Below are 23,119 nucleotides of genomic sequence, written 5' to 3'. Positions count from 1 at the left end.
GTCCTACAAAGTTTTATCAGAATTAATTCAAAACTTCAAAAAAGACTTCAAAAGCAAATGAATCTCTGGAGAGATCTATGTTAAAGTGCCAAACTTACCTATGAAACTTACATGTTTACAGCCTGGGACAAGAAATATTTTGGGCCTTGATGGATATTTGACCTTTCGTACCCAATGTAGATTGATTTTTTTTTTTTTTTAATAACACAGGTAAGGCTTACAATCAGAGGTGTGGCCGCTTTGGTTGACAGGTGTCCTGTAACAGGGAGTTGTAGCTGATAGCTTTCTGCTAGGCCTCACTGCTGCTTATATATATATATATATATATATATATATATATATATATATATATATATATATATATATATATATATATATATATATATATATATATATAAAATATAGCCTGTTTGTGCTATTGGTGCATTGTGGAGAATTTTTTTCAATGAAATGATTCAACCATAAAAACTTCATATGACCACACCAACAACGGACTTCTTTGTTACATTACTGGTGATGGCAGAAAAAGGTGAACATGGTTACATTATTGTGATTAAATTATGCAAAAACTTTGTATAAAGGGAAAACAGAAATCCCTTTCATGTAGCATCACCTTTTTTTTGGCTTGTGCAACTAATGTTTCACTTGCTCCCAGTCTCCGACTGATCTCATTAAATGCAGCTCTCAAAACAAGCTAGCTGTCCCATCTCCAAGCCATTAAGGTCTAATTACATTTGGCTAGGTCATTAGGCACCTATTTGGTCAGTAGCAACTACCGGGCCTATGGGTGGAGATGACTGTAATTGAGAGCGACCACAGCACTTCATGCTTGCTCTCATGTCAATTAAAAGCCTTTTCCGGCCTATTTCTAAAATTGCTGTGCCTCGACCTCTTTTTTTGATATAGTCCACTTGTTCTCTGACCTTCTTACTGTGCCTGATTTTAAATCATGTTGTTTATGCTATAAAAATAGAAGAACTATTTAAGAAATCTAGAACTTTGTTTATGGCATTTACAGTGTCACCCCTGAGGTGCAAAGCACAACAAAATGAAAAAAATGCTACAACATTTCAGAAAACATAAGAACATCAGAAAAACCATCATGGCATTACAGAAAATGCTATGATTTCAGAATTATTGTGTCTATGTCTGTTGCTGTTGTTGTTGATATTGTTCATGTGTTTGTCACCTCAAAGCTACCGTACCAGCCTCTTTTAGGGTGAACTATTTCCATTATTACCATTATCATCTTTTTTGTTGGCAGGTTTACGCGTACAATTTTGTTTGTGGTTCATGATCAGTATATTAAGAGAGGTTGCATTATATACTTAGTTTGCATTTAAAAATCAATAAAAAGGGGCTCAGTTAGGACACATTAAAGCATCAAAATGATTTGCTTGTAACACTGGAAAGTAGGCTGTAAAGCAGGCTGATGACAAGCAATGTGAGGACTGCTAGTGAATTTGGTATCTGTGGACTCTGGATTCACACAACAAGACCTTTGTAGAGAATTTTGAAAAATAATCAGTAGATGAATCAAGACAGTTATCACCAGTTGCAGCCTTTATACACAGCTACTCTTGAAGTACTTTTTATTTTGATGTTTTGTTAATAATAAAGTTTTTTGGACTTGTGTTTCATCACTTAACACATGAACATAATATTGGGTGAGTCAGGTCAGGACAATGACCAGAATTAGCCTTTGTCACACAGCACACAGCAAACATCATCCATGAGAGCTTAAGCTAATGCTTAAGATGTGTTCTCACTACAGTGAAAAAACCTATTTGGTTTACATGGAGATGCTCTTTGAGTAGAGTGTGCAGTAGGCTAGCCCTACAGTAGCTCACTGTGAATTTTCTAGATGATTTACCTGCTCTACTTGCACATGACTATAATCAGACATCATACAGGCTTCACATCGGGAAGCAATGATTCTCACATGCAGCTGTCGATAGAAAGTTTCAGGGGTTAGGTGCACGTGAAAACGTCTGAGGCAACACTGCATTGGTGCTTTGACTTGAGTATCACATTCTATAGCACCTATCCTTATTAAATATGTTCTGTTGTGTACTGAAAAATCTAAGTTTGTACCGGCATTAGGTCTAGGAAAATGTCAGCAACTAACTGAAAAATGAAGTATGTGGCTTTTCTTGTGTAAAGATGCAAAATTTAGAGATTTAGAGAATTATTTGGGGATAATACTAAGAATCAGTCTTATTCATCACCCTTTCTTAAGAGAAAGATGAAAATTTTCAAGTGTTTCCCAGTCACATCCCCAAACAGCATAACAGGTCTGACAGCATTTCAAAGCAAAATCTCAAATTGTCTTGTTAAAAAACCTTTAAAGTTTTTGTCCTTATTTAAAGCCAAACTCAAGTGAAAAAAATGATTGGCATTCTTGGTTGGACAGCTAAAAAAAAAAAAAAAGAAAAAAATGAGGGAGACAAAAAAAAAAGGGACAAGACAGACAGAAAATATTCTAATTACCTTGTTGGCCACTGTTGCAACAATGAGCTAAAATCACCACATCCAGCTGCTTTCCCAAAATACGGAAGCTTTTCACCAGGCTATTTGGTCGGTAAAACCAATAAATGGGAAAAGCAAGATTGTCTTGGGCACATCAGATTGATTGCTGCCTGCTCATTCTTCAGCTGTCCAGTTGTCAGATGGCCATTTAATAAACTTAATTTACTATCCTCCTTCGAAACCTCAGCCAACATTTTTCCCTTTCATTAAAGGGACCACATATCTACAGAGCTCTCTTACATGTAATATGAATCTGAGATTTAAGCAAGGTACTACTTCTATGTGTCCTCTAATGGCAGAGTTTATAATAGGGAAAGTTCAATTCAATTCAATTCAATTCAATTCAATTCAATTCAATTCAATTTTATTTATATAGCGCCAAATCACAACAAACTGTCGCCTCAAGGCGCTTTGTATTGTGGGTAAAGACCCTACAATAATACAGAGAAAACCCAACAGTCAAAACGACCCCCTATGAGCAGCACTTGGCGACAGTGGAAAGGAAAAACTCCCTTTTAACAGGAAGAAACCTCCAGCAGAACCAGGCTCAGGGAGGGGCAGTCATCTGCTGTGACCGGTTGGGCTGAGGGGAGAGAAAGACATGCTGTGGAAGAGAGCCAGAGATTAATATCAATTAATGATTAAATGCAGAGTGGAGTATAAACAAAGTAAATAAGGTGAATGAGAAACAGTGCATTATGTGAACCCCCCAGCAGACTAGGCCTATAGCAGCATAACTAAGGGATGGTTCAGGATCACCTGATCCAGCCCTAACTATAAGCTTTATCATAAAGGAAAGTTTTAAGCCTAATCTTAAAAATAGAGAGGGTGTCTGTCTCCCGAATCCAAGCTGGAAGCTGGTTCCACGGAAGAGGCGCCTGAAAGCTGAAGGCTCTGCCTCCCATTCTACTCTTAAGTATCCGAGGAACCACAAGTAAGCCAGCAGTCTGAGAGCGAAGTGCTCTGTTGGGGTGATATGGTACTATGAGGTCTTTGAGATAAGATGGGGCCTGATTATTCAAGACCTTGTAGGTGAGGAGAAGGATTTTAAATTCTATTCTAGATTTAACAGGGAGCCAATGAAGAGAAGCCAATATGGGAGAAATATGCTCTCTCTTTCTAGTCCCTGTCAGTACTCTAGCTGCAGCATTTTGGATCAGCTGAAGGCTTTTCAGGGAGCTTTTAGGACAGCCTGATAATAATGAATTACAATAGTCCACCCTAGAAGTAATAAATGCATGAATGAGCTTTTCAGCATCACTCTGAGAAAGGATGTTTCTAATTTTAGAAATATTGCGCAAATGCAAAAAAGCGGTCCTGCATATTTGTTTAATATGTGCATTGAAGGACATATCCTGGTCAAAAATGACTCCAAGATTTCTCACAGTGTTACTGGAGGCCAAAGTAATGCCATCCAGAGTAAGTATCTGGTTAGACACCATGTTTCTAAAATTTGTGGGGCTGAGAACAAGAATTTCAGTTTTATCTGAATTTAGAAGCAGGAAATTAGAGGTCATCCAGGCCTTAATGTCTTTAAGACATTCCTGCAGTTTAACTAATTGATGTGTGTCATCAAGTTCATGTTCAAACCACTGGAAAAGAGCTAATATTGCAACATGAATAAACACTCTTCTCTTTGAAAGCTTTTTCTTAAAAACCTGATGTCTCAGCCAGAAAAGTTTTCTTAAGATAGGTCCATATTCATGAGCGAAGCCTTTCTCTTCTCAGAACAAGGAGCTGGAAAGTGATGTGTCAATCTTGTTTCAGTTTATTCAAAGCATGTTTTTATTCCGGTATAATCACGACAAGCCTGGAAATGAAAGCAGGAGAGATTCCATGGGATTGATTCATTCATATCCAATCAATCCAAGTCCCCTTTTCCCGGCAGCATTTTCACCACTCAAGAAAATTGTCCGAGTCAGGGAGCCTTGATGCGTGTCTGCCCTTAGCCGGGGTACTCCTGTCACGAGGCCTTGGATGGTCAATTTTGTGAGGTGAAAGCTGTAGAGCTTGGGAGGGTTCTAAGTCTGGAATTTCTGCACAGTGAGCAGGTGAGGGAAGCGAACACAAATTTGTTCCATGAGCCATGAGCTGTGTGCCAAGGGCACGGGCAGCCTAGCCAGCATTCACAGACTTGCTGTTAGCCCCGGTCCACTTAATAAGGCCTGTGTCATTTCACTTGGAGCCACAAGGGAAAGAAACTGCTCGCTCCGAACGCCCCTCAACTGTGCTCTGCTGGCAAAATGCTTAGTCCTGTAAGTTTCTCACATACTCAGATCCTGTTACTGAAAGCACAAAACTGTGTGACATGACAGCCAATACATGCATGTCACATGGAAATGTCACCAAACGGGGGAATCAAAATGACCATTACACTTATTTTCTCATTTACCTCTGGGACAAAACAAGAGTTTTCTTATTATTTTTACCTAAAAAGGAGTCTGCAAGGCAACAACCTGTGTTAGTTTGAGTGAGGAATCATCTGCGGTAACTTAAATGGCCACCAAAGTTGGCCTCCCCATGACTCACTATGAGGTTGTAGAACCATGTGGATTTCTTCCAGCCAATCAGCAAAGATCAGCTCATTAGACAGATAGTGACATTATTGCATCTGACCAATCAGTAATGGCCTGGAGCATTTCAAACTTCAGTGTTCTTCCAGAATTCAGGAAATTGGGTTTTTCTCCCCTATCTACTCCCACACTTATTGTTATAACATCAAAACTAACAGTGGTAAGTTGAAACCCATGCATTATATAGTTCAATTGTTGTTTGAAATGTTGAGATAAGTGCTGTTTGTGTTGGATTTCTAGAAATTAGTGAAAATTGTGGCATAAAAATTGCAGCACCATATTTGATTATACACCCTGTTCACTAGCGCAAGTGATGGACAGTCCATTTTTAGACATGCAACAGATGTCTCTAGTGAGCAATACTACTGGTGACCACACCAGATTGTATCCTGCCTCTCACCCTATGGCAGCTTGAATACGCTCCAGACCCCGCAACCCTGAAAAGGATAAGCAGAAGAAAATGAATGGATGGATGGCTGGCTGGATGGATGGATGGATGGATGGACCCTATTATAACTATAGGACAGTAAGAGTCAATAGTACATTGGAAGTTGCCACAACTTTATATATCACTATACAGGCATCCAGTGAGAAATCTAACCCATTTATAGACATTTCCAGGCTAGAAATAGTGAAACATGTGATTTTAGGAATTTATAGCAATTTTTATTATACTTAAATTTCATATTTAGTGTTTATTTCTACTGTAAATCTTATTACTACTAAAATGAATTCAGTAATTCAATGTTTGTCATTTATTTAGTTTTGACGAAATCATGTATAAGAAAAAAACAAGGCATACCACAACACTTATAATGCTATTTTTTAACTTCTTGTTATATATTTACAATTTCTCTGTCAGTATATATTCAAAGTTGGCTGAATAGTGACTCAAAATGTGCTTGCTTTTCTTTTGCAGCTGTCAACTTTGCTCTTTTATGGAAGTCAGCCCATCAGGTACCATGCCATAGACTAGCACAACCTGTATTAGGGTGCATACACATTTTCAGTTCATTGAATGAACTCAGATCTTTGAAGAAAAGTATAAATGTTTAGCCACATTTTCTTATTGGACATTATTGCCCTGCTACAGCAGCTTCACCAAGTACTGTAAAGCAGTTGCCTGTGACTAGGCAGGGCTGCACTGCCACTGTTGGTCAAGAGAAATGTATACCCTAAGTGGCCAAGGAACATCACTGACCTCAATTTACAACATGAAAATATAAAAATGAAAAAACCCACACACACAAGTGAAAAAGTCCTGTGTTATGTTAATAACATAATAACATAATATAAACATAACCTCCTTGGTGGAGGTAATAACACTCTAAGGTTGAAATTTTAAAGTTCTGTGTATTTTAATGAGGGTTACCTGGTTCAAATGGTTTTGTTATGACTGAATACCACCAAAGGAAAACATGAGAAGAGGTATTTTGGTACTGTAATTTGAGTGAAATGACCCCCTTAATAAGTTGTAAAAATATAATGTTTAATCCTTTCTGAAGTCTTCTCCAACTTGTTTACAGGGTCATTTGAACCCCCCCATATCAGAGCACAGAAATTTTGTTGTCAGGAAGAAGCTTCAGCAGTGACATTACAGCCACTCATGTTAATGGCACTCATCCAACATGGCAGCATTTCACCCATAAACACCAATGACCGCTCTCAGGCTGCTGTTACACAACAGTTCTGCCAGACATTAAAAGTAAGATTTGAAGATGAGGTTAACTGGGACAATTCTGTCAATTAGCCCACACCTCTATTGCTAAGTTACAAAAAAAAAAAGCTTACTAACTTGTTATGTTGTTATGAAGAGCGAAACTATCCATAAGAGGTAAAACCATTTTTGTTCTAGGTTGTAAACATGCTTTTTAATGCTGTAAATTTGGGTACATTAAATTGCCAATCTATGTGGACTGATTTGCTTTTGGAGCCAGTCTCAAGTCACCATTTGAGAAACAAATGGTCACACACTAGCTTCGTTTTTTAGGCCCAGAGGTTGATGATTGGTTGAAACCAAAGCACACATTAGCAGAGCTTAATGAAAGTTTTTTAATAAATGGGGAAAATGGGAATTCCTTAACCCATTAAAACTCAACCTTATCCATTTTAAAGACATACACAAACTTCCTGAACTGTGACCATACTACTTCAAACAGTGTTCAAGGTAACACATTACAAACTAAGGTCAAAATACTCAGGTTCCCTTTTTTGTTGTATCAGGTAATGTGATACAACAATTTTGCAGTAGAAATAATTTGATATTCAGTTACTTTTTCAAAAAGGAAAGGAAAGAGCTGGCACATTTGCTTATGTTTCTCTCCTACTAGTATTCTGAGTATGGCCACTGCAAAGATCTCCACTTCAAATTTTAACAAGGACACCGGCAGTGCAAGTACAGCATCTCCACAACAGTGGTGGCTGATTAGGAAGAGAAAGACAGTTCCAAAGCAGCAGTTAGCGTTAAGCTCAACTAAAGCTGCCACTCCAAAGGAAACTAACAAGACTGCTGCTTGTTATTTGGCGAAGGAAACCAACATCCATTCACGATCCAGTGAGGAAGTCAAGTCATTCAAAGAAAGGCCCAAATTAGAATAACATCTGGACAACATCCACAAGGAAGTTCAAAGGTGTATATCTGTTAACACAAACGAACTCTACACTAACAAGTTACCTTTCTCTGGAGGCACTGCTGTACTTTTCAGTGTTGTAATGGTACAAGTTTCTTTTAAAAGCAAAATTTCCCAACACTGCCTCCATAAGTGATGCACACTGGCTTAATTAGAGGTTTGTTTAGGTTTTTTTATGTTTAATGTAAAGAATTCAGGCTCTAGACATGCTGTCTGCCTCACTAACATGTATTAAATGGGTGGGAGGTGACAGGCAGAGTGCCTTTCAGTGACCTCTGAAGCCTCTGTGGACCACACTTACTTCAGAGTCCACACAAACGAGAAACTTCCCCCTCCTCACGCCAACAACAGAGTCTGACAGGGGTGAGCAAAGAGCAAAGTGCTTAATTTAACCACTGCACGCATGGTGCTGGTGGTGAGAAGGGGGGAGTTGGAGACCATGGAGACGGAAGCCCCCTGGAACCTGGAAAAGGGTGAGTGCGCTGGCACTGGCGAGGTGAGGTGGCTGTCCGTCCAGCTCCCATGTCTCTGCCGCACCTGTTCGCCTCAACGCTAAATGTAAAGCAGCTTCCAGGCAGTACTGAGCGTGCTCAGGAGGGGGTGGGGGCTGGCTGACACAGTACTCCCAGCTATGCCAGCTGAGTCACTGAAATTAAGACCAATTTAGAAAGGTGTATGGTGAACAGGGCGTACACCCCCTCCTCTTCCTTCTCACTGGCTCTGCCCTCCACTCACCCCCACAGCTCTTCTCCCACAGTCTCCTCAACACCCACACTACCACCCACCCACCTCAGGGACCGTGGCTACTGTTCTGTTATAGCAACTCCACACATATCCACTGGCCCACCTCTTCAAACTCATATCCAAAGAGGGTTTTTTTTTTCTCTAAACTTGCTGCATGTGTAACAAAGTTGAAACAAGGGCAAACTGTAAAGAGTATCGCTGCCCATCCAGCCTAAGTGTTCAGGTCCATAACAGCAATCGGACAGGTTATATTATGGAACAAGCAAAGGGAAGGGAAGGTTTCATGGGGCAACAGACGGATCCATTTGCACAGAGGGGTGCTGAGCTGCTGGGACCTGAGAAAGGGTACTTAGGAGAATTCATACCTAGGTGCTTGTACACATGTGAAACCCAAAACCAGCTAGTGACAACAAAGGAGTGCTTTAAAAAGCTTGAGTCTTGAGTACTCTGGTCTGACAGTCAGAATATATGGAAGCCTATGAGAATTCATGTAGGACTGACAATTTAAATAAACCACTTTCATGCCACATTTAGCTCCACACGCAAAGAGTTCATTGTTTGCAGCACAAATTCAGATATTAAGATGAAATAAACAGTTTTCACCTCTAGCGGATGGAGGGACTCACGCCAGATTTAATACATCTATACTCAGTTTAAGCCTCCTGCGGCCAGCCGAACAGCTTGCTCCAAGTCTCTACGTCTTAACTCATTTACTGCAATGTAATACTGTAAATCAACCTGTACAGCCGCCGACGCTTTCCTCCATCAAGCACACGATAATATTACAACTGAGGGATGCCTGTTCAAAGCTGCCGCTACAGGAGAACAAAAGAATTCACTGCGAAGGAAAAACAAGACTATTCTGGCTTTTATGGAGGCTACTGAGAGTAATTATGGGTTATTCATCAGCCCAAAGACACACGAAGCCCTTGATTTTTTTTGTTTTTTTTTCTCCAGACATTGTCGCGAGGCTCGCGCTGGCCACCGCTGTTGCTTCACGAGCCTGTGCGAAAATAGATGCGCACGACATTTCGCCCTTTCCCGGGCGACTGCTCCAGCAACACACCGATAAAAACACACGTGTAGCTTTCGCGTTTTCCCAAAGCCTCGCTTCTTACCGTGTCGACGCTTCCCAGCACGGCGGTTGCCAGTGTTTGTACCGGAGAAGGCTGCTCTCCGCTGGCTCCCTCCGACGCCATCTTCGTACTGTAGCGGTCTGCTGGAGTGAGGGCGCATCCGGCACTCATTAACTATTGCACTGCTGAACGCAAATCACACCACGCACGGCCATGGAAAAGTAAAGAGAAACGAGATTTGATAAATTGAAGTGTACGGAGAAGGCGACTAGTCTCCGTCGTTAAAAGCCCCAAACTGAGTGTGTGCGGGTTGCTGCAGCTGGGAGGGGGGAGTGGGCAGTGGTGTTGTAGGCGTGGACCGAGCTACGCGTAAAATCCAGATGTGAACCCGGTGCGCTCCCAACTGGAAAGGAGGTGCTCTCTGACAGCCTGATTGACAACAGCATTTGTCGGCCACTGTGATTCAGGGACCTCAAAGGACTTTTGCAACAGCAAAATTAGATTAGATTAGATTCAATTTATTGTCATTGCATATGTCACAAGTACACAAAGTACAAAGCAACGAAATGCAGACTGCATCTAAAACCAGAAGTGCTTAAGCAGTGATATAAAAAAAGAGCATATGATACAATACGTACAAAGGTTATATAACATAATCTACATGAATATATGTACAGATTATGACTATTTATACAGATTGTACAGGTTATGACTAATTGTACAGACTATGACAATGAAATTACAATGTGTACAGTTGCAGATTATGAGTGATTATACAATTTGTCCAGCGTTGCAAATGAGATGATTTATAGTGTTGACAGAATGAGTAGTATATATACAGAAATCGCAATAGTGCACAGTGGTGCAATAATGTACTCAGTCCAGGGGGGTAAAGTGAGTGCATGTGTGAGTGAGGTGATGGAGGGTGGGAGTAGGTGAGTATGTGTGCTTGTGTATGTGTGTGAAGGCTGGTGGGTGGGAGGCATAGTTCAATAAGGTGACAGCTATGGGGGGAAAAGCTGTTCCTAAATCTGAGCGGTTTTGTCTGGAGGCTCCTGTAGCACCTTCCAGAGGGCATGGGGTAAACAGTCCATGTGCTGGATGGGAGGAATCTCTTGTGATGTTTAATGCTTTCCTGAGGCAATGCTTCCTATAGATGTCTTTAATGGCAGGAAGTGAGGCTCCAATGATGCCCTCAGTGGTTTTCAACACATTCTGCAGTGCTTTCTGGTCATAGACAAAGCAGGTCCCATACCAGACTGTAACACAGCTGGTTCAGGTGCTCTCAGTGGTGCAGCATTAGAAGTTCACCAGGATGTCTGAAGAGATGTGGTTTTTCTTCAGAGTCCTCAGGAAGAACAGTCACTGCTAAGCCTGCTTGACCAGGCTGGAGCAGTTAGTCATCCAGATGAGGTCCTGTGAGATGTGGATCCCCAGGAATTTGAAGCTGGATACACACTCCACTGCTGCACTGTTGATGTGGATGGATGGATGAGTGTTCACTTTCCTCCTGAAGTCCACGATGAGCTCCTTGGTCTTTTGAATGTTGAGGAGCAAATTGTTGTCGTAAATGTTGTAAAAATGCATTTAAAGATGTTGTTAAAAAAAATTCTATTTACTACGATCTATTGTTTAAAAATAGCTTAGAAATTAACTAAATCCACTATGACTTTATCTCCACAAGATCTATGTGTTGTGTTGAAGAGATATCGACTGAAGTTAATAAAGGGCTGCCCCTTTATGTAATACCACCTTGTACCACAGGATGGTGCAGTGAGTGAACAAATTAACATAGACCCATAGCCACAGTCACATCACGCATTAGTTCTAGTTCCCACAATTTGAAGCGTCCTTAGCGTTTTGGCTGCTTTTGGAGCCAAAGATTCGAGACTTGAACAAAAGTGTGGGGCACCCAGGTGGCTTAGTGGTGAAGCTGGTGACCACATACATATGCCACATTCTGGTGCGGGCGGTGCGGGCTCAAGTCCTGTCCTGTCGCCGATTTGCCCACGTGTCTTTCCCCCATTTCCTGTCTCTCTTGACAATGGATAAAAGCTGTTGTGGCCAAAAATGGAAGAAACAAAACAAAAAACCAAGAGTGTGGAGTGATAAATTATCAGTTAGTGCGAGCAAGATTTGTTAGCAAGTTGTACCCATAAACTGTGCAGGACTAATGCATAGACACGTGTAATGACTAATTAGTGCTAAGTAACAAACTAAGTAAATACTTGAATTCCACTCACCAAAGGTGAAAAACAAACTTCTTGGATGGGCTCTACCACACAATTAAAAAGGGACCAACAGGTAATGAGCACCTAGAGTAAACTGCAATTTTTGGCACTTGTGTGTTGGCTTCATTATTCAGCTCTGGAGGTTGCCACTTGGTCATTCTTATTTACAACAGCAGCCCAGAAAACAGCAACGCATCTCGAGGAAATGATGAGAACAAAACAACTAAATGGGGACAAAACAAAATATCAAAAGTTAAAAGAAAAATAGGACAATTCCAAAAACCATCTCACGAGTGATAAAAGTTTATTTATTTAAATCTGCGGAGTAATTACAAAAAGTACATTCAAGGAGCAAGATGGATTATTTTTAAAGCTGTTTTGAAATGTATTAAATCCTTTCATCAAGGACACTTATATCATCTCAATCTCAACACAATCATCTTTCTGAATTGCCAGACTTATTAAATCCCTGTCTCTTTTCAGATGTGGAAAACATTCATATTTTTTATGTAAGGGAAAGTAGCAGTTCAGCAATTTTAAAATGAATGGATAATGCCATTCATTCATTTTCTTATCTGCTCATTCAATTTAGGGTTGGAGGTCACTGGAACATACCCCAGCTGACACACAGAGGCGAGGTGGGCCACACCCTGGACTGCTCATTAGTTGATCAGAAGGAGGAGACAATACCAGTTAGCCACTGCACCACTGTGTTACCTGTTAGACAAGTACTGTACATCAGTACTTCCACATAAAATAACTTTCTATTTACAGTGATCCCTTTGATTGTTGATAGAATTTCTACATTAGTATGGAGCAGTCTATAAGAACATTAAAGATACCACCCTAGCATTGTACAGGTCCCCTCCCTGTGCCTCCAAAACATGTCTGACCAATTGTAGCACGGAGAAAGAACCTCTTGGGAGTGTCCATCTTGAGACTGTTCATCCATGGGATGCATTGCAACAAGAGGAATCCATAGAGGCCCCATCCCCCAACCCAATGAACCCCTTTATCCCATGGATGCCTGATGGAATTATATGTTTTATTAGTTAGGTCATTAACAATGGGGCACATTTTATAAGCTGATCCCATGCATCTACACAGGAACTTTAGCTGTGAATGTAAAAGTACTTTACCTTCTGAAAAAGAGAATTAATGGAAAGAACTCAGCTACTTAAAAACTGTACCTTAACACAGAGCACTGATTCACTAAATTAATACAGTGAATCACGATGAGTGCCTTATCCTCTTCTGCCCTTTATAAACCATCAAAACCTCAAAATACTCGCATGACGAGTGTTTTGCAGCACTGAATAAGCTTTAAATTGTTTTCTTTAGAGAGCTGCACTTTTAATGACTTCTTGCTCAAGACTTAGAAAACACTTATTCTCAGTCACATTGGACACAGACAAGTGCCAGTGTACATTTGCCTCTGTCCTACAAACATTTCTATAGCCTAATGTAGGTACAAAATTAAGTAAAAAAAACTGACCATAAGCAGGTGATCAGGACTTTTTTTCAGTGGTTATTAAAATACACAGCCATCAACAAAACGCTCACACTGTCACACTATTTCACAAGAAGTCCTCCAAAGTGAAGCCAAAAAGCAAAGGATTTCAGACCATAAGCCCCACTGTTAATCTTGTGCAAGTTGATGCTTGGAGTTCAAATCTCTCAGTTCTGATTCTGTATATCCCAGAAAAACAGAGGATAGAGGACTGGGTCCTCCCAGCTCCCAGATGTGGCATTTAGGATTAACTGATGCTGATCCAGCCTGGTCATCCAGAATGAGGTTATTAATTCTCCATTTAGGTCAAATGTTGTATGACTGACATTCACTGGTTTCATTGAGGGCTTGACTGTGTGTTGACTACAGAGCTGCAGCTTCATCTGCATAGCAAAAAATACCTATGTAGTGGTTTCTAATAATATTATTTAAGGGACGCATGTATAATGTAAGAAGTATTGGTCCCAGCACAGAACCCTGTGGAACTCTGTGACCAACTCACTTTCAGTTAATGGTGAAACTTCTTTCAGCATTCTTGCAGGAATGGGTGATGCTGAAATCGTATAAATTCAGCTGAGAACAATAAAAATGAGATCCATTCACCCAACAGTGCTTTGAAAAGTGTTTTCCTTTGATCCCACAGACACATCCATTTCAAACTCATGTTTAAGTCTGAAGCAGATCAGCAGTCATGGAGCTGCTGCAGATAATCCGTTCCCCCTCTGAACGGAAGCTCATCATCATCCACTGATTACGGGTTCACTCTGGAGATATTATTTATTTATTGGCTGTGACCATCAAGAGACAAGGGTTATCTTTTTTTATTCAGTGAGTTTCAGTTAGTTCTGCTTATTCTCAGAAAAAAAATTTGTGCATCAGTGACAGTGATGACACAGAAGGGGAAAAAGCTTTAAAAGAAAAAAGTGACTTTTTTCTGATGTTGTAAATAGAAACTGGTCTCTGAAAACACTTTACCTGCAACTGCAGCAGCAGTTAGTTGCTATGACCTTGACCATTGAATATTGGTGCAAAACACCCAAAACAAACAAACAGCTTTAAAAATAAGCTATTTGTCATTTGGTGACTGTGGAGGCCATTTAAGTTCAATAAACTGCCATATTCAAGAAACCAGACTGAGGTGATTTGAGGCTTGTGACATGTCCTGCTGGAAGCAGTCATCACACGATGGCTACACTGTGTTCGTAAAAGGATGGACATGGTCAGCAGTGATACATGTGAAATGTATCCTCAATTTCCTGTTCTTAGCTGACAGGAGTGGCATCTGCTGTTGTCTTCCGCTGCTGTAATCCATCTGCTTCATGGGCCCATGTGCTGTTCTCTCAGAGATGCTCTTCTGCATGCCTTGGTTGTAACAAGTAGTTACTGTTGCCTTCCTATCAGCTCAAAGCAGTCTGTTCATTCTCCTCAGATATCAGAGGAGAATTAGTGCCATGTGATTAATTGAATTGATTGACTTGTGTTTTGATGTTAAAAACAAAACAAAAACAAAACTAGTCAACTAATCTATTATTTTGGCAAAGCCAATGTATAGCCACTCTTTTTTTTTTTTTTCATTAAAAAAATGCAGAACAGCATTGGTTCACATGGCTGTCATCTGTTTGCTTTGCACCTCTGCTCTTGTACAACTTTCCTTCACAGCGAGGAGGGAAGCACAGCCGTCTGCCAGGGCTGCCGTCCCAGGCAGGCTGGTGGCATTGTAACATATTTGAACTGGTAATGTTGCCATTGTTAATAAAATAATGATAGTACATTTAACTGACCAGTATTTCTGGCACCAGTAGTGTTCCCCATTTAATCCTATTGTGTAATTTCCCTATTTTAACTGGATGCATGTATCTGTGTTCCCCATTTAGTTACAGTTTTAACTTCCTGTTTTATTTTGGTAGTTTTTTGCCTCTTGTACTTTGTATTAAGTTTTACTTCCCTCGTCTCATTGTCTGATTAATTTCAAGTGTGTTTCCCTGGTGTTTCCACTCCTCCCTGATTGCCCTTTGCATCTGTGTGTATTTAAAGCCTGTTTGCTTGTATTTGTTGTGTTGCACTGTTGTCTTCACTCTGTAATCAGCCTTTGTGTTCCTATAGTATTCCGAGTGCCCTAGTTATCCTCATGTTTAATTCAGTTTTCATTTGTTACCTATGGATTCATATCGGCCTAAATGAACAGCTTGCTTTTTGTTTATACTCTGCCTTTGTCTGTTTCTGCATTTGGGTCCTCACGTCACCATACTCCAACATAAGTTTTGCTATGCAGTTATTTTGGTGGCATTTTGTCATGTCAATTTGCTGTTATGACATGAGTTTAGTTCTATTTATTTTACCACTTTTAAGGGCCCTGTATTATATGACTTTTACACTTTTTCCAAAATTACTAGTATCCTCATGTCTAACCAGCTCGGTCCCTCACAGCATGATAGAGCTTTTACCTGCATTTACCTCCATTTATGGATGACACAGCAAACTGTGATAATGCACAATGACGTTGACACACAGCAAATAAGAGCTGCATAAAAGGTATGAATCAATGTTTTCATGTTGAAATGTTGGATGGCTTCAGCCTCCTGCTTCTGGGCAACAAGGAAATGACATACGTTCATGGAGCTTCCTGATTTCGAGTTAATAAGTTGAAATTTTAAGTTACTAACTTGAAATTATGAGATTTGTAACTCAAAATTTTGTCTTATTTTCTTGAAAATTTGAGAAAATAGAAATTTTTTGGGACTTATTAACTCAAAATTTTGAGTTTATATATATATATATATATATATATATATATACACACACACACACACCTATGTCAATGGACTGTGAAAGAAAAACAGACCATTCAAAGCAAACCCACAAGCAGCATGGAGAACAAAGGCCTGAGGGAAATACAAACTCAGAAGCTTTTTACTGTGTGGTGATAGTGCTAACTACCCCCATGCCTCCACTATGTGAGGCAGAATGAAACTTGTCAGAATATATTAACTACACACAGTAAAACCTTAAAATGTGAGCTTAAAATTAATAGTTATTTGACAATATTAGTTCCTGGGATTATAGCTTAAAACATGGAAGAACTGGTGTGAACATGTACCTTTTTTGGACCTAAAGATGAACGGTTATAATGAGGTATTAGCTCTAGGTGATACATTTGTGTGGATTGTACCAGCAGGGATAAAAATGGACCCATATTTCTAAAAGAAAAGAAAAAAAAACTAAGCATAGCTATTTTTCCCCTTGGTAATAATTAATTCCTACGCCTGTTTTTTTTTTGTTTTTTGTTTTTTTTTTTATTACTCACATATTTCCAAGTTTGTTTTTTTTTAAGTGGTGCTGTTCAGAATCCAGGTCTTTGTGTGTGCAGACTTGATCACCTGCAAGCATCTTTGCTCATTGCATCTAACAGACCACTGACTCACTGACAGACTTGGCTAATTATGTTTACTGTAATTGGCCTGACTGGACTATGGAAGGGAGGCCTGCACCATCACAAGGGAAGCCACTGATATGAGTTTATGGATAACCCTGCCTCCAGTTCAGCTTCGGTAATGATGTTAGGACCTGAGTAACATCAGTAGCATATGAAAGCATGTGAACAATAATGCAAGAATGTCTCACTCACATGATGAATATGCCACTCAACAAAGTTCAGATTATTACTTGGGGGAGAAAGTGGGGTGGGGAGGCATTTAGTCCTATTTTAAGGGGCTAAAAGAAAAAATCCTTTCTTGTTCTAACAATTCTTAAATATCCAAAACAGAACAAATCAATGTAATGTACAATGTACAATGTAGTTTTTAATAAATTTGTTAATGTTTTTTTTTTTTCTTTTATTCACATTTTAATACCACAGTGTACCTAAAATAGTCAAAAGTACTTGTACAGGCATTTCAACTGTGTCAGCTTCCCTCTAACTGTACTGGTGTTGTTGGTCTTTTATAGTTTTGGGGAAGCTTTTCCAGCATTGAGAACATAATTTCTGCCTCACACACTGAAACCACTGAACCTGAAATGCAGTTATGCTTATTGCTACATTATGGTTAATGCAGCATATAGCGTTTTGTGCTTTTATGACTAAAAACTGTTACGTCTGCTGTCTGATTATGATTCACATGTCATGTCATATTGAAGGTTAAGTAAGTGAATCTTTAAGCTGCAACAATCATCATCATTTGGAAATTTATTGCATATTTTATGTAAAACTGCACAGTATATAGAAAATAAATGTAATGGGGAAGAGACTGCATTTCAGTGCTTTGTCCGTGTGCTGGATACAGCAACAGCCTCATTACTTATGTGTCAATTTGACCCACAAACAAGGTCCAAGAGGTGTATTACAGGATGGGAGTGCATGGATGAGAAGCCAGGACAGCAGCCTCGAGTGTAAATGATGATCATCACCATCCCTGCCTTCAATCCTGTGGGAATACATGGCTCATATTAACTTGCTTATTGTTAGAAAACACAGTAAGTACAATGACTCCCTTTTTGTTGATCATGACATAGTGGACTGAGAGGCCAGGCCACCACTGTGTGCTCTGAAGCACGGCTCAGCCAAGCAGGCAGGCAGGAAAGAAAACGAGAAGAGTGAGACAACGAGCCCTCGATCCCATATCCTGGCCACCGCTTTAAAAAAGAGGACATGGAAGGTCTAGATAGTGACTCTACTGCCAGAGAGAGGAAATAGGAGGAGGAGGTGGTGGGCATGAAGCGCCGGGATCTAGGCCACATCTCTGTCTGATTGTCCCTGAGGGGCTGCCAGTAGCTGAACCAGACCTCTGTTCAGTCACCATCCCAGCTGAACTGAACTGTTTTTCTTCTCCCTCTGAGTCTCCCTCTCCATTCACCTTGTGTCTTCCCTTCACTTTCTCCCTCACACGGTCCCTCTCTGTTTAATCTCTAGCCCATGGCTCATGAGTGGATGGAGCAGGTGCTTGTGCTAAATAGTGAAAGGCTTCAGTCACTGTTTTTTTCACTCTTGTTTCAAGGATTCACTCAGGAAAACCAGCCAAAGAGGAAAATTTGATTCTGAAGAAGAACAGCGCCCTTATAAGAGCAGCATCCTTAAAGACATCTTCAACTAAAAAAAGATGGGCCTGTACTCTGATGTTTGCCCTGAACTGTACAGAATGAGCTACAGTGTGCAATAAAACTGACTGAGCACTATCACTAAAAGGTAAAATGATGCAAACATGGGAGATGGTACATGTGCATCAATAGCTACTCAACCTTAAGCTCTGACACTGTTGCAACTGTGGCTGCAACGGTGCCATAAGACCAATAATCTGACTTGGCACGGGGTTTATTAATGGAAAATACTGTTTTGGAGGCTCTTCAAACAGAATATTAAAAAAATTACACAGACAGTTTTTGAGACAGGATGAGTGTATTTTAGCATGTTAGGCTTAGGATGACCACAGAGGTGACAGGGCTAGTTAGGAGTGTGGATTTAACAATGGCTCAATGATTTGTAGTCTCCCCAAATACTACGTAAGTTTGGCAGAAGAATTTTCCAGGAGGAGAGTAAAACGCAGTCTAACACTTGCACTAGAAGTAAAAACTGAAGCCTGACCCAATACATAAGTGTTGATTTCCATCCAACAGAGTGCCTTTGGAGGATTTTAATAAAATCCTTCCATCAAAGAGGAGCTGGAAAACATTTGTGAAGAATGGCAGAGCATGACATCACAGATATGTGATAGACTGGTTTATGACAAAGAACTTTCCTGGGTATGAAGCTGCTGAAATGGAATAAAATAAAACTGAATGTGAATTGGAATCATCTGACTAATGAAGGACAGACTCTTTAGCTGGACTGATGTTTGGGACATATTTACCTCCGCCAAGGAGGTTATGTTTTCGGTCGCGTTGGTTTGTTTGTCTGTCTGTCTGTTTGTTTGTTAGCAGGATTACTCCAAAAGTTATGAACGGATTTCGATGAAATTTTGTGGAGTGGTTGGAAATGACAAGAGGAATTTTGGCTTTGGATTAAATTTTAGCGGTGATCCGAATCACGATCTGGATCCAGGAATTTTTTTAAGAATTCTTCACTATTGCGGGGTAGGGGGTTGGCCTTGGCGGAGGTTTGCGCTCTCTGAGTGCTTCTAGTTTAAATATTGTAAATTTTACATATACGTTACCTTTTAAAGGTACGCATAGTTACTTTGAGGTCCATTAAATGGCCCCAAAGGGTACATTTGTGTAGGTTCTAGATGTAGAAACAGAAGTGGACTTTTACTGAACCCCTCTAAGAGTGTACTGCAGCTACCACACCCTGGCTCATTTGATGACACACATGATTAATAGTGGGTCAGTGACCACTATCAATTTAGGGTTTAAACACCTGGGACTCTCCACCTTTTGGTTTTAGAACTGGCCTCTCTGGCAAATGGACTGGTTCTTATACAGTCATTTACCCATTCATACAAGCACTTCCTTCTACAGCTAAGTGCTTTCTACCTAACATTCACACACATTCATACATCAGAGAGCAACTTGGGGTTCAGTATCTTACCCAAGGATACTGTGGCACGCAGACCGGAGCAGCCAGGAATCAAACCACCAACCTTCCAATTAGTAGATGAGCTGCTCTACCTCCTGAGCCACAGCCACCCCATAATAATAAGTTCACTCATATCTGGAGACTTACATACAAAAAACACGAACAACAATACAGACACACAATATAAAGACACACTGTACACATTGACAAATTAAGAAATACACATGTAAAAGTGATTGAATTAAAGTGAAGCCTGCAGAAATATACATTTGAAAATGTCATTTATGAAAGAGGTACAGCTAATGTTAAAATGTCCAGACATTATAAGTACTGTGGTTAAATATTATAAGACAGCACAGGTAATGGGCAATTTTTAAAGTAGGGCCTTTTAAATAAACAACATGCAGTGCTGCTCCCTTCTAATTGCTGAGAGGACCATTCCACCTTTGAGACACAATGACGAATGAGAAAAGGATCACCTGTGATAAGCAGCTTCAAGGTGGAGAGGGAAGCTGCAGATAAACCATAATTGAGTCCAGACAAAACTGTATTTTGTAAATTGTGCACTGATGTTACCACTAGCAGATGAGAAACATTTTTTTTCTTTACAAAAATTCAGTTTTTCCCTTCAGTTTTTTTGATTCTTGATTCTCTGTGTTTGCGCATCTGCTCCCAAAACAAGTTCTTTAGAAGCAAGGGGGCAGAACATTAAAATGCATTTGCATAAACAATAAAAATTTAATTGCATTTAGGCCATATAAATTAATCTTGACAGAAAAAGGACTCCATTGTAAGTATGTTTATTGCCCATTTTTTAACATACAAAATAAATACAATACAAAAAAGAAAGAGAAAACAAAACAACAGCATTTTTTTAACAGAAGTGTTACTACTGGTGCTTTAAAGTAAAGGGTCAAACTGGTACTAAAACATCAGGGCAGTCTTCTTCACTGCTGGTTTCAGAAGCTGTTACGGCATCGGGGCTCTGCAACTCAATACTGTGTGAATGTGTCACCCCCTGCTGGATGATAAGTAGGATTCAAAGCCCATACAAGCTCCTCTATACTCTAAATGGTATATAATGTCATAACTGGAAAGTGCTTTTTTCCTTCTAATTCTGCTAAAGGTATCAAGGGATTTAAAAAAAAAAACTTTTTCATGTGTAACAATTTGCAATCATTCAGCTCAGTGGGCTTTCCAACTTTTTGGGAACAGGGCTGTTAAAGAAGGCAGCACAGTGGTCACAGAAGGAAAGCTGGGGGGGGGGGATTTTTAGCATCAGAGCTTTCTGTGAGGAGTTTTCCTCTGGGTACTCCAGTTTTTACCACAGTCCAAAGACATACAACACAACTGAATACACTAAATCAGAATGTAATTCCTAATTGGAAAATGAAGCTTATGAACCAAATATTATATAGACTTAGTTCCAGAACATTTATCTAGTTGAAAGTCAAGAAGTGGTTTACAAGAACTCGAATTAACCATTAGAAGGTGACAGACATTGCAACATGTAAAATGATCTTAGAGGTACACACAATCTCATCCACTGATTTTTGTGATTGTAGATTAAATGTAATAATTTAATCTACAAATTAAATTTGTAGATTAAATGCCTGGCAGTGAAGGCGGGGCTTCTTGTAAGACTGGGAAGGAAGATATTGATGGTGAAGAAGGTGGAGTCCCTCCAGAAGTTTGGCAGGTGCGTGACAGCAAAGGTAGCAGAGTCCATCTGGAGGCAGTGAGGATGGCCAGTGGAAGTCTGGTCTGGATGCTGGAGCTTGAGAACCGGGCTCAGGTGACACAAGACCCTCTGGCTCAGGCTCAGAAAGTTCAGGATAAGCTGGCTCAAGACATTCAAATGGCTCTGGGCTCTTGAGCCCTGGATCTGCAGGCTCAGGGATTTCTAGTGCCCAGTTTCCTCCTGAAAGAGGAAGGAGGTGGGGAAGGTGTGGCCGATCCTCTATCCATAACCATGCTGGATGCTGGACAAGACTCTGACAAGCCCAATAAAAGAGAGACCAGTTCATCTGAAGTAATTGAGTCCATAGAAACTCCGTTTCTGCTGCTGAGAGCCATGTTTCCTGCCCTTTTGTAACTGAGTTATTACAAATTTACTCCAGTCCTGGTTCAGTCGTGGTGCATCATGGTCACCTGCAGGAAAACAGAGCAAAATATATGGAGATATTATCACTAGTGTTTTTATCGGCTGCTTTAGCATTGGACAACACATTTTAATGTTTCATTATGAAACATCATTTGTGAGAAATAATATGAAACTTTCATATAGAGTGGCCTCTGACAGTGGACCCATGTCTGTGCTTGTCCTCTTAGACCTCAGTGCAGCTTTTAATACTGTTGACCATAACATTTTATTACAGAGATTAGAGCATGTTGTGGGTGCCTGTCTCCAGAATCCAAACTGGGAGAGGGCCCTGACAGCTGAAGACTCTGCCTCCCATTCTACTGATAGAAACTCATAAGTAAGCCTGAAGAAAGCCTGCAGTCTGGGGGCAAAGTGCTCTGTTAGGATAATGTGGTACTGTGAGGTCTATAAGATATCACAGAGTTCTTGATGCAGGGTCCTGGGTTTGACGCCACCTCAGCCAATTTCCCACTCGGCATTCCCCCCACTGTCCTGCCTACTCTCTGCACTGCCTTGTCAAATAAAGACTAAAAACAAATCTTATAACATCATATCACCATATCACCAAATCATCATATACACCCACTGAACACTTTGGCCCAGTTTCTCATACAGGGATTATGTCTAATCCTGGACTAAATACTTTTTCCTATTGTGGTCTTCATTGACCTTTTCCTTTTAGTCTAGGACCATGCTTAATCCATGACTGTTTAGGTATAACTTGCAAGTACTGGGTTGGACCTCCTGTTGTCTTCAGAAGTACCCTAATTCTTCATGGCACAGACTCAAGAAGGTACTGGAAACATTTCTCTGAGATTCTGGTCCATATTAACATGATAGCATCTCGCAAGTGCTGCAGATTTGTCAGCTGTGCATCCATGATGCAAGTCTCCTGTTCCACCACAAAGCACTCAAAGGTGCTCTACTGGATTGAGATCCAGTGGCTGTGAAAGTCATTTGAGTACAGTGAACTAATTTTTCTATCCATGAAACCATTTTGAGATTATTTGAGTTTTGTGATATGGTTTGTTACCCTACTGGAAGCAGTCCTCAGAAGACGAGTGTACTGTCATCATAAAGGGATGGATATGGTCAGCAACAATACTCAGGTAGGCTGTGGTGTTGAAACAATGCTCAGTTAGTACTGCGCGACACAGAGTGTGTCAAAAAAATATCCC

At 40.2% G+C, this 23,119-nt stretch overlaps 1 protein-coding gene across 1 annotated transcript in view; it reads right to left on the bottom strand.

Annotated features, from left to right (window-relative positions):
* The window catches only part of cttnbp2 (cortactin binding protein 2), a 96,163-nt gene extending 86,325 nt beyond the window's left edge, over window positions 1-9,838 (bottom strand). Inside the window, 1 exon segment of the mRNA XM_030731460.1 lies at window positions 9,595-9,838. Coding sequence (XP_030587320.1) covers window positions 9,595-9,723 — 129 coding nt within the window. The 5' untranslated portion in view covers window positions 9,724-9,838.
* Window positions 9,839-23,119: the final 13,281 nt, after the last annotated feature.

The sequence above is a fragment of the Archocentrus centrarchus genome, chromosome 6, assembly GCF_007364275.1.
Source record: "Archocentrus centrarchus isolate MPI-CPG fArcCen1 chromosome 6, fArcCen1, whole genome shotgun sequence".
NCBI classification, from domain to species: domain Eukaryota; kingdom Metazoa; phylum Chordata; class Actinopteri; order Cichliformes; family Cichlidae; genus Archocentrus; species Archocentrus centrarchus.
Note: the sequence above shows the minus strand (reverse complement) of the source record. Positions and strands in the feature narration are given on the sequence as shown.